The 17,380-nt window shown below is 40.0% G+C and overlaps 1 protein-coding gene across 3 annotated transcripts in view; it reads right to left on the bottom strand.

Moving 5' to 3' along the window:
* Positions 1 to 361: 361 nt before the first annotated feature.
* Positions 362 to 17,380, bottom strand: part of nkd1 (NKD inhibitor of WNT signaling pathway 1) — a 28,121-nt gene continuing 11,102 nt past the window's right edge. Inside the window, exons 4-11 of one of the 3 annotated variants that reach the window (XR_014029658.1) lie at positions 10,447 to 10,504; positions 6,715 to 6,818; positions 6,189 to 6,284; positions 5,544 to 5,691; positions 4,432 to 4,513; positions 4,143 to 4,270; positions 3,317 to 3,956; positions 362 to 2,797 (exon numbers count right to left, since the gene is read on the bottom strand). Coding sequence is in view for 2 of the 3 variants with exons in the window: in XM_081359051.1 (XP_081215177.1) it covers positions 3,448 to 3,956; positions 4,143 to 4,270; positions 4,432 to 4,513; positions 5,544 to 5,691; positions 6,189 to 6,284; positions 6,715 to 6,818; positions 10,447 to 10,504 (1,125 nt within the window). In the remaining variant the exon portion in view is untranslated. Of the gene's footprint in view, positions 3,957 to 4,142; positions 4,271 to 4,431; positions 4,514 to 5,543; positions 5,692 to 6,188; positions 6,285 to 6,714; positions 6,819 to 10,446; positions 10,505 to 17,380 lie in introns of all 3 variants that reach the window. The other 2 variants (XM_081359051.1, XM_081359052.1) reach the window with 2 other exon arrangements.

The raw sequence follows: 17,380 nt of genomic DNA, 5'->3' as shown, positions 1-17,380 counted from the left end.
AAAAACATATTTTTTAAAAGAGAAAACAATTATTTGGAATTGTAATAATATTTCACAATATTACTGTTTTTACTCTATTTTTGATCAAATAAATGCAGTCTTGGTGAGCAGAAGAGACATCAAACTTTTAAACAGATGGAGATGTATTAGTAGCCAGTTGTAACTTAAAACTTAAAACTCCATGTGTAAGACCGCAGCAGTGGGAAATATTTGAAGCGAGACATGCAAACAACATAGATATCAGAGAGCATGCAAAAGTATTTGCACTTAAAAGTAGAAAAAGATGGAGTGTACATGCATGCAAAGAAATATTCTCAAAAACAACAGGCAAAGAAATCAGGGCCACCCACTCAGTAAGCAACAGTTCAGCTTTTAATGAAATATTTTCTCTTGGCACAGGTCTGCTATTAAATAAATAAAGCAATTATTTCCATCCATCTATATAAACTAAAAAAAAAAAAAAAAAAAAAAACACATGAAAAATTGTTAGGAAAGTCACAAATTATCTGTACTAGTGTTCAGGTGAGGCATGAAATGCTACCACATTGTGTTATTTATATACAGTCCTCTCCATGAAACACTTTCTTTGAGTCTGAGGGAGTGTGTTTCGTCCTACACACTCAATCACACCAAACAAAAGCATAACATAAATTGAGAAATGTTATAGGTACAAATGGCAATAGCCGATCATCTGGATAAGCGCAGAATCAGTCTAAAACACTGGTATCACCACAGCGGCCAACTCATGTTGTATTTACAACCATCAGGCCACAACTGATCCCATCAGACATCTATACAATACCAGTGTTAAAAGATAAACAAGAACACTGCAGGACATTCATGAAATATTCTTATAAATGAACCTACTGCCTCCTGTGCATTTAGATGTTTCGCACGAGTGCCGTTTTTAAACTCTTCATTTACTCATGAAGCCATTGGTTGGTTTTAGCAGCAATAAATGTTTAAGTAATGGTCAGAATCATTTAAAATGGTAACATCTCATACTATCTCACTGTAAAGAGAGAATGAGAAAATGAGAGGGAGAAATAAGCTCCCCTGCAACAGCGAGACTGAGTGAAGGTTACTAGCTGTAATGAGACCACCCTGAAGTTGCAGGTGGGTTTTCTAGAGTCTCCTGTAGTGTGAGGCTCTCACATTTCCACCATCCTACTGAGCAGAAGAGTCAACTGATCTAACTCTAAACATTAGGAAGATGAACAGGTTCTAACCAAATAATGGACACATCTCATCACTGACAACATTCTTCATTTTGTTTGACCGCTGTCCATGTTGAGGCCAAAAACCGAAAGTGCCAAACTCGTACCACATGGAACTAAAGTTGTTGTTTTTAGCATTAATATGTGTTTCTGTGTTTAAAAATCAAAGAAGAGAGATTAAATCAATTATATCTGACTCACTTGGGTTATTAAAACACCTGCTGTGAGTTTGAGCGAAGGCTTCTCTGTTTCGTAATCTTCCGTAGGGCTGGTTTCAGATGCACACACACTCATTAACTCTCTGTCAGTGGGGTATTGGTGAGTTATGGGAGGACTGGAGACTCCTAGGCGGCGATACTGTCATCCTGCCCCTGAGGAATGAGACAGCTGCCACACACACACACCCTCTAGGTGACTTGGGATACATCGAACCTAAAATAGATTCATAATGTACTATTTAAATGCTGTTTTAAACTGCTGCAGGGAGCAGATGAACTCCAAATCAACCAGACTTGTTTTCTCACTTCAGCCAATAAGTGAGCACTCCTGAGCTAAAGGCACTACCATACTGTCTACAAGATCCTAATTCAGTCTGAGGACATATTATTGGATTCTGAAAGAAATTAAACAGTCCCAAAGGTAATTCTCTACCAAAATATCCTTACAGTTCAGTGGTTTACTGCTCCCTTCAAAACAGATTATATCGTCTTGTCAAATCAATTACTCAAACGTGAACAAATGAACAAATGAACCTGAGAAATGAAAATATTGTTTTTTCCTTGGCAAAACAGTTTCAAAATATGACAACTTGAATTATCTTATTACTGAACTGATAATAAGGAAAGGTTGAAACCACAACTAAACAATCAGAAGATATAATATTATGTATATATTGGGTCAAACAATAGGCTATAAACTCTATTCAAAGTCTCCCAATCGTTTGATTTGACTTGCCATAAACATGACAGGAATATGTTTTTCAAATAAATTATTTTTTAACAAATTTCAGAACATTATTATACAATCATCAGAAGATTATTTTAAGATCTCGTATTGTATGATACACATAACACTATAAACTCTGATACCTAGTGGTCTTACAATGCAATTAGCTTAAAGTTACGGGGACAGGAAAACGCACAAAAAGAATAACAAAAAAAAATAAAAATGAATATAAATGTTTCAGTAATAGTTTCCGTAATAAAGCTTACAATGGATTTAAATCCAATACATCTCAACATAACTGCAGATTGGTGGCATATTAGAACATACAGACAAATAAAAATAAAATCTGAATAATAAAAAATTATATCAATAATACCGATAATCATAATAATACTAGAGGTAGCAGCTGATTATGATGCTCTGTTTTCTTCATGTAGATTGATAGAGTGTAGTTCTCATTCTGTCCTTCAATAAAGTCCTCTCTGACGGTTTGAGCGTCTTTACAGGCTCTGTCTGTACATGTGTCCTGTATTGCATTTTTACAGGTGTTGATGCAGATCTGGTGTTTCGGAGAGAAGCTCTTCGTAGATAAAGTGTCTTGAATGCAATGGCACAAGAAGTGCTTTTCAAGTGGTCTTCAGTGGAAAAAAACAAACAAAAAAACAGGATAAGTGTAAAAAAAGACACCTTAGGCACACAAAGAGCAGACCCCCCCCCCCCCACACACACACACATGCACACACACACACACACACACACACACACACACAATGTAAATTACAAAACCAAGGAATTGTATTCCTTCAAAAGTGGTTTAACTATTTGACAATTCTTCATTTAACAGGGCTGACCCCCTTTTCACCCAAACAGACCAATCAGATAAGCATTATTAAAAGCGAGATATCGAGGGAGGGAGAGAGAGAAAATAAGTGAAGCAGACAGAGTGAGAGATAGAGAGAGAGAGAGAGAGAGAGAGAGAGAGAGAGAGAGAGAGAGAGAGAGAGAGAGAGAGAGAGAGAGAGAGAGAGAGAGAGAGAGCGAGCACTTTTGTAGAATGTAAACCTGTCCTTAGCTGACTAGGCCTACATCAACACACATTCAATCCAACACACATGACCTCTCACACACACTTATATATACAAATGTGAACACACTGTCGGCCACTCTGGCATGAACATGATGCCTTGTGTCCTTCTCAGCCTCAACGGGACCATAACCAAGAATATTTAAGATCATTTGTTACATGTTCCTTGTGTTTCTTCTTATTTATAAGAGGTTTCACTCTTCAGGACTGATAAAAGTGATGATAGTGATGATGATGTTCATGATGATGATGATGCTCGTGCCGCTGGACCACCTGAGCTAGTCCTCCTTCATACAGCACCAGACTGGGCAGATCCCTCACATGCTCTTTCTCCACTACCGGGCCGGACGTCACGGTCGGCCCCAGAGCCCGATAGTGCAGTCCTTCTTTAGGCCTCTGCTTGTGCCGTCGGTACGGGCCTGAGCTTTGGTGCGGAGGGGTCTGCTTGGGGACCGCTGGGGGAGGTGGCGCTCCTCTCCTCATCACCCGACCAGCAGAGGCCTGAGTGGGCGGTGTGCGGTGCGTTTTGGGGGAACGGACTGCGTGTGTGTGCCGGGTGAGGACGGCAGGAGGATCCGTAGAGATGGTCTGTGAGCGCCGATGGTGAGCGGGGTAAACGTGGCCATTCTCGGGTTCTTGTGATCGTGAGCGTGTCTGATTGGATGAACGTGTGGTGTGGTTGGGTTTTGCTGGTTCTGTGGCAGGAGCTGCTAAAGAAAGCACAAAATAATTATTTTAATTGTTATTATTATAACTATGTTAGGTATTCAACACCACACACACAATATATACAGTACACTACAAATGCTGGATCACACAAGACAGATCCAAACTCCAGGTGTAAGTAGGGCCTAAATGATATTGGCACCATTTACTCTACGTGATTAAGATCTTACCTGCTCCAAAGCGGGATGTGTAGTTTTCAATGCCGGCCAGGTCAAGGTAATGGTTTCTTCTCTCCAAGTTCTCATCCACACAGTGCCGCTGGCAACCCTGCTGGTTGTGGTGGTCAGCATGGTAACGCCTAATACAACAACACTGTGTTGAAATGACTGCAAGTACATTGCTCTGAGATTGTGTACACAAAGCAGGCTTGAACCAATCATTGTCCATTTGTCAATTTCTTTATGTTTTGTGTAATTCCAGACACTAATGTGTAGTGTAATAAGTTCATTTCATAATTACCTAAGAAAAGCTCTTGACTTTTTCTCTGAAGGCTTGGAGTCCTCAATGCACTTTTCTCCCTTGTGCTTGGGATGGGGAGTGTCTGATTGAGAGAGAGAAAGAGAGAGAGAGAGGGGGGGGGATCTTTATCAAAGTGAGTTGCACAGCATCACACACACGCACATATATTGCAGCAGCTTTAAAGACCAACCAAAATAAGAAAGAAACCTTTGTTCCCTGTTTTCCATTTACTTTGAACGTTCATAAAAGAAGAAAAAAAAAAACAATGCTTCATTTATTCTATTTTGAACCTCAGGCCTCATATAAATCTAAAAAACACACACTTGTGAATTTGCATGAAGACAGCTGCTGTTCAAAGACTCCTCTCTTTCAAGTACATGACGGGTATAAATAGCTCAAATGACAGCACTAAACAAACAGAAACACTTCTGTTTCTTCAGAGTACTTTCTGTTCACCATCACATTGTTTTTTACCAAGTTACACAGTAAGAAAGTGGCTAAATGTGGATATATTTATTTTTCAAACAGCAAAAGACTTTCAGAGAGGGATAAGATAGCACTTTCCAAAAGAAATCCAAAAGCTCAGGGCTGCAGAGGTTTGTGTTGTTTCTCCCTCTCATCTTCTGCCTTTGACTATGAACTCATCTTACAATATATACAATGACATGGAAGACAGGGAAAAGGAGGAAGGCAATAGTGTAGGTGGTAGACAGCCAAAAATTCTGTCATTATCTACTCACCCTCATGTCGTTTCATGTTTTTTCTTTTTAAATGGAGCACAGAATTTGGTATTTAACAACATGTCTAGGCTGCACAGGTCCAAAGAAAATTAGACTGTGTGGCAAGCTCAAAAATGAAAAACATATCACACACTGCACCTATACATTTCAGCCTGTCCCCTACATAAACCTCTTGCACGGCTTCAGAAGACTCCAAATACAGTCCTATTGACAGAATCAACATTCTGCTAAATCTCTTCTTTTGTGCTCCATGTCATACAGGTTTATAAAAACATGAGGGTGAATAAATGATGACAATTTTATTTTTGGGTCTCCCTGATATTGCTCAGAAAAATATCTCTTAATCATGGAAAACACACTCTCCCTGTGTACCTGTGTTGGTCTGGGTGACGTTCCTCCATCTCTGGCTGGAGTCAGGGGCGACGGAGAGTTTCACCCTGAGGGTCTTACTGCTGCTGGGGGAGTGATTCACTGATGAGTCCACCACCTCATATATAGTGTGCAGTAGACTGGTGATGTCCTGGACATAGAGAGATAGAGAGGAAAAAGAAAACACATTCAATTTAGAGATCTTCACTGACACGAGACAGTCGATTAGTCTTTTATATGCTGTGCAAGTCTGTACGTGATATATAAGATACATGCATTATTCATAATTCATACACAGGCATGTCCATAATAACGTGTTAATCAGAATCTCCATAGCCTCAGGGAGGGTAAACAGATCCTGACGGCAGTGGAGAGCACATGTACACGCAAACATGAAACATGCTATACATCTGAGGCTATTTAGCATGTGAAAATGAAATGTAAATGCAGAGCAACTATGAGGCTGAGGGAGACAGTGAGAAAGTGAGAGTAAAAGAAAGTTGTGAGAGATGAAGTGAGAGATGCAGAGACAGGACAGAGACAGTGACACGGTGGAAGAAAAAAGACAGAGAGCAACATCCATTAATTGTGTCCTGTTAGTGTTGTTTTGCTGGGCTTTCCCATGACAAAAGGTCTCAGACGTCTTACCTCTCTTGTGACCTTTCCGTTGTTATCGAAGTCGTAGAGGGTAAAAGTCCACTCCTGCCTGTTATCTTCTTCAACTGACACAGCGCACTCCAACTCCTGATTAATAAACAACAATGATAATCATTGTTTTACTAACACACACATTCAAATAAAATTTTCAGCAGTCATTGCTCCAGTTTTCAGTGTCACATGTCCCTTCGGAAATCATTCTAATGTGCTGATTTGCTGCTCAAGAAACATTACTTATTATTATCAAAGGTTGTGCTGCTTAATATTTTCATGGAAACTGTAATCATTTTTTTTATTCTTTATTGAATAGAAAGTTTAAAAGAACATCATTGAGACAGAAATCATTTGTAACATAATAAAATGTCTCAACACTTTACTGCCACTTTTGATTAATGCTTTAGTCTTGTGTGTGTGTGATTAATATATGTCTTCAAAAAAAAAACACTGACCCCACATTTTTAAAAGGTAGTTTTAAATGCCCTACCTAGTAGTATGTATGTGTGTGGTGTATACTGACCTCAAACTGTAATTGTTTGTGTGGGTCGACGGTGGCAGAGCCTTCAGTGTCCTGCATTCTCTCTTCCACACTGCAGCTGTCAGTCTTCTCAGGGGGCAGAGCCACTGCAGAGGGACAAACATTCACATAATGTTGAGGAAATCTGAACTCAAATAAGATATTTCATGTTTTTTTAATTTAGTCTATAATGCAGTCCTCTTGGCCCTATAATGACATCTTCTGTATGTAGCATCACACAAAAGCACAAATGTGTTCAGTTACAGATACTTTTGTAGAAATGTGCAATTCATAATCAGCTATTTTAATAAATTATTCAAAAAGTGAACGATTCCAATAATGGGGTTGATAAAGCCAGTAATATTTGGCTGGTCAAGTGATCCAATGGGTTTTCACAGACCACTGATGTGTCTTCATCTAATTTGACTGTACATAATTTTGTTCAAACATTGTTCAAAAGTGTTATCCATTTCTTAGTGTTTTTTTTTTTTCAATGAGGAAAATACTGAAATACGCCTTAAAAAAAAAAAGTTCTTGTGCATGTATGACAGAAAATAGACAGAAAAGGGAAAGAGTTAAGTGAGAATGCAAGCACCTAGTTATTTTGACCCATGTCATCTACTGCAGTCCAGTCACAAATACTGAAGACAGTCACACAGTCGTATAGTATAATAATAAATCACACTTTATACAAAATTTGCTATCTTATCCTCAATGTTAAACTCAGAAGTACATGTTCCTCTATACACTTTGTTAGAGTCTGGGAAGGCATTGATTGACATGTGGCACACACACACACACACATGCTCATGCCCAAATCTCAATTCAGTACCATTTTTTTGTGCAAAGGCAGTCCTTTCACAATGGATAGCCTAAAAGCATCCTTACAAGCGAGCCAACAACAACAACAACGGTGAGGAAAAACTCTAAGATGTTTAGGTAAGATGATGAAGAACTGAGAGGAACCAAGACAGCAGATGTAAATGTAAGCAAATGTAAGCAGTTTAAATCAAAACACATAGATTCGACATCAATTACATTAAACGGCACTGCATGTAAAAGTCCTTTCACTCTGGACGCGATTTTGACGCACAAATAATTCACGCGATGGTTTTACTTTTTGATCAGCTGTTTGTGTAATGAGTGCTTTCACACCGAACGCGAATGTGCTGCGGGAAAAAATGACTTTTTTACTTTTGCGGCGACAGAAAAGGCTTCAGCCAATCGCATACTACAAGGACAATGATTGTGTGGCGTAGCATTGCCAACCAACTCGGTTATCACGACTGTGAGTATGTTGTTTGATAGTTTTCGTCGTTGTATAGTCCTGTGCTGTGTTGGCTAGAAGGCTAAACTACATTTGGGATAGAAAGCTAATCATCAAAGATAGAGATAGAGACCGTGTTTACGCAGCTCATGTGATGGGTTTTGACGCGAACTATTCGCACACGAACTATTCGCTTTTTCGTTACGCATCCGTTGTGAAAGGGCCTTAACTCTGACATGCCAAGTTTAAGTACAACTGAAATTTGTGTTCTTTGGCTAAAGGCAAGATTTTCAGTCAATAACCACCTTGAATTTTGGTCTGTAGCTATTATACAATTTTGAATATAGTCATATGAGGTTAGGTTTATGGTGCATTTTTACAGGGGGAAAAACGTCATACAGGTTTAACCAAAAGACGTCAGAATTTTTGGGTGAACTATCCCTTTAAGAGCAGACTTCGGGAAATTCAGCTATATGCCTGGATAAAGCTGCAAGTATAAATGCTTAAATAGACTAACTTCTGACATCACAACCTAAGGCCTGACTTCAGAAACATCCCGATATCCTAATTGTGTCTATGTCTGAAAACACAAGCAAATATAAAGTGAGAAAGACAGTCTAACAGTGGCGCGTTCTGAAGTAGAGAATGCCTGTCAGGATTAATCCTGAACTCAATACCCACATTTCAGAGGCAGTTTGTCTCTTTGTCTACTGTGGGTAATAAGACGGAGATGTTTTAAACGAGAGCAGATCTAACGCAGCTCAGTGAGGACACGGCTCAGCACCAGGCTGGGTCCTGCAGGCTAAATCCTCCCCCCTGCCCCAAATCCCTGTGCTTTGAAGTTCCATTCTCAAACCTTTTGGCCCAGGATCAGTCCGTCTGTAAAACAGAATCTCTAATTAATTAAGCAAAGTCAAATCTGAAACAGTGTTTGTTGTACGAGCCAAAAGGATAGGCAGACACAACAGTATCTCTCTCTGTCTTCTCTCTCACTCATTCACTTCTCCTCCGCTGATCCGCTCAGATCAAAGAGGACCTGTCTTGTCCCTCTGCAGCGAGAGGCAAGGGAGGATGAAAACAGAAAAGAAAAGAAAAGCACCAGAGGATGAGAGCAGTCGTACCCGGGGAGCTTTTACAGGTTTTTTGGAGGGAAACAGCGTCAGATCAGGGCTTTTGATCAGGGCCAGAAACTCAAAGGCAACGCTGAGCTCCAGGGCCAAAGTCTGCTTGCCAGCCAGCTCACAATATACAGGAGCTGTTTATCTAGAGGACTAACAAATGGTCACAAAAAAACTACACACACACCATACACACAAAGGAAGTGCTAACTCTCACAGCAGTGGTCAAAGTCCTGCCCCACAGAGTGATGAGACAGCCAAACCCGCAACAGAGCACTGGTGACGGAGCTTAAATGCAGCGCTATACAACACAGTGGACAGCTTGGCGGCGTCCCAAACGTGGCTTTGAATCTAAAGGTTCACCTGGAGTTCACAATAAACTGTGAGGTGACTGAAGCCGAGTGTGTTTCCTCAGCATGCATGTTTGATACAGGCTAAAGTGCAGTGAAACTTTAACAACAAGTTATAATTTCACGTTGCTAGGTCAAAAATGCTGGATAAAAAAATAAAAACTTGCCTAAACCTTGGATAAGAACCTGGATCCCAATCATATGTTTTCATTACAACAAATGCAGTTGGAATACTGTTTCTTGTTGATACTTTTTTTTTTAACGTTACTATGAGCTTCATTTGCAAATTATGACATCCTGACCAAGGATTGATGACAAATTCAGAAGGTTTGGGGGGAAACTACAAAACTACATCACTCCCATTAAAATCAAAGAAGCTGTTTACACTCCATTGTTTTTTTTGTTTTTTGTTTTTTTTGGGGGGGGGGGGGGGGGGGGTTCATCAAGAAAGATTAAAAACTTTCTTTTCCACAAATTTAAACAAACTAGTATACAAACTAAACTAATATCTCACTTATGTCTGTGTATATGTCATGTGGAGATGTTATAGACGCATAAACACATATGATTAACAAAAAATTGCACATTTTTACAGATCCAATAAAAAAGGTGCCAGATCCAATTCCAGAGGTAACAGATCCAGTACAATTTAACTCCTGACTATGAGGCAACCATAACACCACAAACACCTTAGCCAATCACATCTCTCCTCGACTCACCTTTGACCCGCACAGATATGAGCGAACCACTTACAAACACACATAAGCTGTAAATGTTGCACAGGGATCTGACCTTGCTGTAGCCTTTTGATCAATCAAATGATTCAATAAACATTACAAGAAAAGAATCATTCTGTGCCAACACTGTGACTTCAACCAAACCCTTTCTTCTCACCACCATAGTGATAATATAGTATTTAATCCAGGGGGAGAAATAAAGAAACTGCTCTTTATATGCAAGAGAACATCAGTTGCTAAGAGGATATAGTGAGATAGTTTACCTTCTAAACGATAATGTTCATCGCTGATGCCCTCAGCATAACCTTCATCCAGTGGGTCCTGCAGAGACAGAAAGGAAGAGAGCGTTAGGCCTCTTCAAAAGAATAAAATTATAATATGAAACTTGTCAGATTAGAAAGAATGCCAAACTAATGCAATTATAGTATTTGAAACAACAACTGAACGTATACATATTTTGGTGTTTTTGTGCAATTTGTATTATGAAGACAGGAAATTGATGCATAATGCAGGCTGGATTTTAATTTGCATCCCCCACATGAGCACCTCAGCATGGGTGTGAACCGCTAGACAACACCTCCAAAGACTAGATGGATGACATCACAGATAGAGTGAAAGAGTAATTCTCATCTAACATATTAAACCATTCTACCCATACAACACAACACAACACAACACAACACAACACAACACACAAGCAGCAGTCTACAACATTTCTGTCATCTTCCAAACCAGAAATCAGTCTAGAAGAAGACTATTGTCTCAACACATCTGCTACCTTTGTCTCATTTTAACACTCCAGCTGTCTGGATACTAACGATTCATTTCTCTGGCCCAAAGACTGACCCGACAGCATCCGCTGAAGCTCTGCAGCTGCATGTGTGTATATGCTGTTTTTCTGCCAATGAGGGGATGCTTTGTCTTCATCCACACTAGACAAGCACACTAAATGTCTTGCTGTAGTGCCTCCAGCCATACACTGGCCGCTAGAGACACAAAGCCGCGCACACAAACACACACGTTCACCATAATGCTCGAGAGGTTAGCCAACAGCATGCGAGGGGAATGCGCTAATTATGCGTTGTCTGGATGATGGATGAGATGTATTATAAATATGACTTATTTTCAGTTGGTTGAAATGAAAACCAGTCAGCAGAATTTCTCCTACTATTTCTCTTTAATATTTTTCTTTCTCTCTATCATTCAAGGTCAAGTTTGGCTAAAGCACTACTTGGCCCTTTCAAATGAGTGTGCTGTGTTTGAGAGTGTGGATATGTGTTGTTACGCAGGACATTGAGGGCTGTGAGAAACTCACTAATCCCTGAAACTTCACCTCTAAGTGGCGTTTAGCACAATCACTGTGGCGTCTGTCCGCCCCTCTCAGTCACTCTTAAAAAGCTCTATAGAGTCCACCAGTCTCTACCATATATTAAAACCTCTTTTCTCGTTTCTCTGCTTCTGTTTTCTCACCCCCCACCCTACTATAGGTGAAACCATCTTGCACAGCCCATACAATAATACAAATAATAAAATTAAATAATATTTAACAACATTTTGGATTTCACAAGCCCAAGGATGTTTCACAATGCATTACAAAAACAATAAAAAACGATTAGATGCATAACAATGAACAAATTAATGAAAATATTTGAGTTTTAGAAATACAGAGAGATTCATTTAACAGGTATTGGTAAGACCTGAGAATGTGAGTACTAGGGATATATAGGAATGAAAAATAAATACAAATAACAAATAAAATACATAATAATAATACATTTTGAATGAATTATTATTAAATAAGTTATGAATAATCTCTCCAGTCACATTTCAAGCAAATAGTGGAGTTTGTCACTACATGGCACACGGACACACTGTACTGCAGTGACCTTGACCACTGAAACAGTCCTTTTTAATTAAATGACATGTTTTTGTACACTTGCCAGATAACATCAGAGGTTAATTGGCTGTGGAGAGTGTAATCAATAGAGGCTGATCTCTCTTCAGCGGTGTAATGAGAGGCTGAAGTGGGATCTGTACACACTGCGTGAGGGTGACCATGTGCTTCAGGTCACTCACTAATGTATATGGAGACTAAGTGCCATTTATAGCGCAACTGAAAACTCACTGAGAAAAAAAGGGACAGAGTTTGCGTGCAAAGAGTTAGAGAGAAGTAAAGAGGATTTGATTAAAATAATTATCTTGTAATTTCACAGATTAAGTCTTGTGAGCAAAGGTGGGCGATCTGACAAGATCTAATAAGAGTAATTTTATTTAACTTCTTTAACACTGCATAGTCTTCAGTGTGTAAATTAAACATACATGTATTCTTATTAAAGGTTCTTATAAAAGGTAAAGGTACAAAAGTGATTCAATCAAGAGCAGTGAGAGATTTTCTCTCTTTAGTTGTTTGATTAATATTAAAGGTAGGTTAGGCCATTTTTTTAAAAAACACTTTTTCTTATTCTGGTTGAAGTTGAATTCAGAGATTTTGAATACTCAGATTTATGCATTTCTATATCAACACTATCAACGCTGAAATTAATCTGCAGCTGTCAGGTGGTACAAGTAAGCTCTGTAATGTTAGGTGCTTTGAGACATGGGGCCCTATCTTGCACAAAGCGCAATTGACTTTTTACACCGACGCATGTATCATTCCTATTTTGCACCCGCGCATAGTGGACTTTTCCCTCCACAGAAGCACGCCGGTAAATTAAGGAATGAACTTGCGCTCCCGGGGGCGGTTCAGCGAAAAGAGGCGGCGTGTTCTGGCGCAAACGTTCCCTGATGCTTTTTTGCAGGTTTAGAAAACAATTCCGCCACTGACCAGGAAAAACCTAGTCTAAAGTCAGTGGCGCATTGCGCATGTTATTCAAATGCTATTTTGAGGGCGCATGCTTGGCCATAATCAATGTAGCGTGTGCACATACACTTTGATTCTCTCATCTACACAGAAGCAGCAGTTTTCATTTTTGCAAATCATAGGCTACATTATTACAAGGAAAAATATTAACACATGAGGGAAATCATTGTTGTGTCCATGAAGATGTGAAAAAATAAGCATAAATCTAGCTTACACATTTACCCAAATTATCATACGCCTGTTTAACCAAAGCTAATTTGGGTGGGTTTCTCCCATCCCCATACAATGTCACTTCTCTGTGTTTTACGGCCCTGACGAGAACGTCGGTCTCCTCGGCTGTGAACCGATCCTGGTGTGCGCCTGGCAAACCCGCCGTTATAATAGCAATCCGCCATGGAACAAGCGCGTCTGCTCTTAAAGGGAATGTGAGATGACGCTCTGATTGGTTTATTTCATGTTACGCCCAAACCACACCTATGAATAATGAAGCTACTTCAGACCAACCCATTTTAGATTTGCGTCGGGCGCAAGAGTCATTTATCCCGCCAGTATAATAGCAACAGCGCCCAAGATCCGCCCACAAAGTTACTTGCGTTTCATGTTTGATACTTGCGTTTCAGATCGTTAAAATAGGGGCCCATGATGTATTTTAACGTCTCTTATGACGATGACGCTTCGCTGAATCTGCTCTGGCTGTGCGCGACCTGCGTTTTCATGTGTTTTGGAGGAGGCGTGGCTTTGGAGACGCTCTGAAGGGAGAGTGAGATCTAATGCTTTCAATGCTAGCTTGCTAATGCTAGCTTCTCCAATATTGCCTACCCTACCTGTAATATAGAGACAGCAGCAGGTTTATTATGCTAGTGTCACTTTAAGACCGAATTCAAGGATCCAATATACTCGGGCGTTTTCTTTCTCAACTGTTTATGTTCACTGAAGACATAAATGACAGTGTTTATGACGATACTTGCAAAGGCGGGCATTCTGAAACATTAGTATGTGGCTTTAACTGTTCAAGCCTAATTAGGTGGCAAAAAGAACTGTTCAGTATCAGTACCCACACATTCTATGAGCAGCGGCTTCATGTGAGCACGTCTCTCAGACAGCGCTCAGAAACAATCTCTCTGACAGCATGCACATTGGCTATAGCAAAATGAGTCCTCGTTCAAATTATAAGCTTTCATGACCATGCAGCACAGCAATGTCAGGTGAGTGTGTAACCATGATAGAGACAATATTTATACAGATTAATAGTGTCTAGCAGTAAATTGCCCACCCCTACTTGTGAGTAACATTTTAAACAGAATGAAAAAAATAATAATCTGAGAGAACTTGTGTCCTGTGACAATCTCCTGGTGTGAATACATTCATATCCATATTTGTAACTGTCTTGTGTTCATAAATGTTTATAACAGATGGAAGTTGAACAATGACATTTCTGCTGTGGGTATTTTGCCTCAGCAGCATCATGAAAAGGCCTGTGAAACATAAACAAGGGCTTCACTCAATCTGTGCCAGCAACCAGAAACTCTTTCCCAGACACCATGTTTCACACTCTGTGGAAAACCAACTAGATCTTTTTGTTTTAACACGAGCCAAAACAGGAAAGAAGAGAAGTTTGAGTACTTTACTACAAATGGATGGCCACAGAACCCAGTGCAACATTATTGATTTGCCATAACACATAAACACATACATCAAGCACTCAACTGCTGTTTTTGTTGCCCCTGTTATCAGTGGAATAAGCCTAAACGAATCTTTCGATATGAAATTACAAATACAAGAATGAAATAAAGTAAAACTAAGAGATACAGAGTAATGCCCGGTACACATTGTGCGATTTGTACAATCTTTCCAATCCCAGCTGAAAGATGACCAATTTCTGTGGTTGTGGCTCCTAAACGATGGTCCTACAGTGAGAGAGGTTCAAAGACGGCTGTTGTCACGGTTTTGCGACCAAAGATATCCTGCGATCATTTTCTGACAGTGAAAAACAATGGACCAATGGGGTCAGATCATTTAACTTGAGGGCGTTGAGATACCAATGAGTGTGTATATGCTTAAAGGGGGGGGGGTGAAATGCTATTTCATGCATACTGAGTTTTTTACACTGTTAAAGAGTTGGATTCCCATGCTAAACATGGACAAAGTTTCAAAAATTAAATTGTAAGTTTGAAGGAGTATTTCTGTGCCAAAAATGCTCCTTCCGGTTTGTCACAAGTTTCGGAAAGTTTTTTTTCGAGTATGGGCATGTGTGACGTCAGATGGGGCGGAATTTCCTTATATGGGTCCTAAGGGCACTTCTATCGGAAGAGTGCGGGCGCGCGCGCGCAACCGTAGACCAGAGCAAGAGAGCGGAAAGCAGTTCGCCCATCATCGCAGCGCTGTGCTCGGCTTTAGGGAAGTCAGTGTCACCAAAGAAGTGGGTTTTTAGTTGCCAGGGCAAGACATCCCTGCACAGATTCCCAAAGAACCCGGCGTTAAGGGACCAGTGGATGGAGTTTGTTTTTCCAGAGCATCAACAGAGTTGTGCAAGACTGTTTGTTCCCTGCATTTCGACGATGATTGTTTTATAAACAAGGCCCAGTTCGACACCGGATTTGCAGATCGTCTAATACTTAAGGATGGAGCAGTCCCAATGATAAAGGTTCACGGTCGTGCGTTGGAATCGCAGGCGGTGAGTAAAACTGCTTGTCTGCTTCAAATGTCTGTGTGTTGTTAGCTATCGGCGCGTAAGCACAGCCCACACGGCACGCCTCCAGCCGCTCGTTTTTTTTCCGGAAAGACTCGGAACTGCCTATCTTTCTTTTATAAATATAATAAAACTAAAGACTTTTTGGAGATATGAAGGATGCAGTACTACTCTATAGGTACTCAAGATTAACATGAGATTGACTGAAAATGAGTGTTTCACCCCCCCTTTAATACTACAGACTTAATGCTCCTCTAAACAAAAATGTAAATAAATAAAAAGCAGTTCTGAATGACTTAAACCTTAATAAATAAATACATTAATAAATGAAAGTTTGAAGTCACAACAGAAAATACCACTTGGGTAGTGCCCCCAAGGAGTTGGAGACTCGTGGGCTAGCTGTTTTTAACGAATAACCGGATTGAGGGTAATTATTTGTGTGGTCACCCCCAAGTGTCTGGACTGGCACATTAATATGTAAGGACCAGGGCCGTACGCAGGATTTTATAAATACCGAGGTCCTTGCTATAGTGATCCTGCTATGGGGGTTCGGGGGCATTTCAATCAAATGTCAATGCAATACTTCTGTGTCCAGAGGCAAATGAGCAATTGATATGAGCATCAAATATTGGTTTCAGCAACTTGTTGGACTAATCTGTTCATTTAATGGTTCAATTGTTCACTCATGAAGACAGTCACTTGTCACCACCTACTGGCTTAATGATGCAAGTTGCGCAAACACTCCCAATGCTGATACTGGTGAAATATAACATATTCGAGGGCCATATACAAATATTAATATTTATACAGTACTACTATTATGGTATTATAATTAATAGGTGCTTGTGTTGTAAAATTGAGCTTATATTTTCCACTGTAATTAGCAAAGAACATTTATATGTGTTAAATAGGAATACACTGTAATAATGATAATCTCATGGGCACAGTATACAATATCTGCTCTTCCTCGCTCATCTCCATCACATTCTCTCTTACTTCTTGCAGTCTCCTAATCTTTCTCTGTATATGTTATCTTCCCAAGCTGAGCTTTGATTGATACACTCTTTGCAAACTGATTGTTTCTGTTACTCGTTCAATACTTTTATCGTAAACAGTTGTTTGGTTTAGCTACTTACATCTCGAAGGCCAGACTCGCACTATATGACCTTTAACTGAAAGCGTGTCGTGAAGCGTCGCGCTGGAATTCGCGCTCGGCTCGCACCTTATGTGAACATGAAGCCCTAAAGCCTACTTTGATTTGGACCTCAATGGTGCGTACGGCCCTGGTAAGGACTATGAAAAAAATACACAGGGAAATCTGCAAAGAGAAAGCTAGGAGATTTCTCACCTAGGTTAAGTACGGGGATATGTGTCTTGATTAGATTACTCATATGAATGTGGCCTTGTTCATTTTGTCATTATGGTATGTGTGTGAATGCATGTATGTGGGTAAGGGAGTGTTTGTGTGTGAGTGTGTGTGTTGTGGAAAGTCCCACACAACTCTGTCTGTATTTTCTGTTTGCTTGCCACGCCACAAGGGCTGATGGACAATTTACAGAGCTGATGACAGTTCTGCATGATCATGGGCCAGACGCACACACCCACACATAAAACACACAGACAAGATCAGTCGCCAAGCCTTCACTAC

This window comes from Scardinius erythrophthalmus (genome assembly GCF_964197995.2).
Source record: "Scardinius erythrophthalmus genome assembly, chromosome: 2".
Classification (NCBI taxonomy): Eukaryota; Metazoa; Chordata; class Actinopteri; order Cypriniformes; family Leuciscidae; genus Scardinius; species Scardinius erythrophthalmus.
Note: the sequence above shows the minus strand (reverse complement) of the source record. Positions and strands in the feature narration are given on the sequence as shown.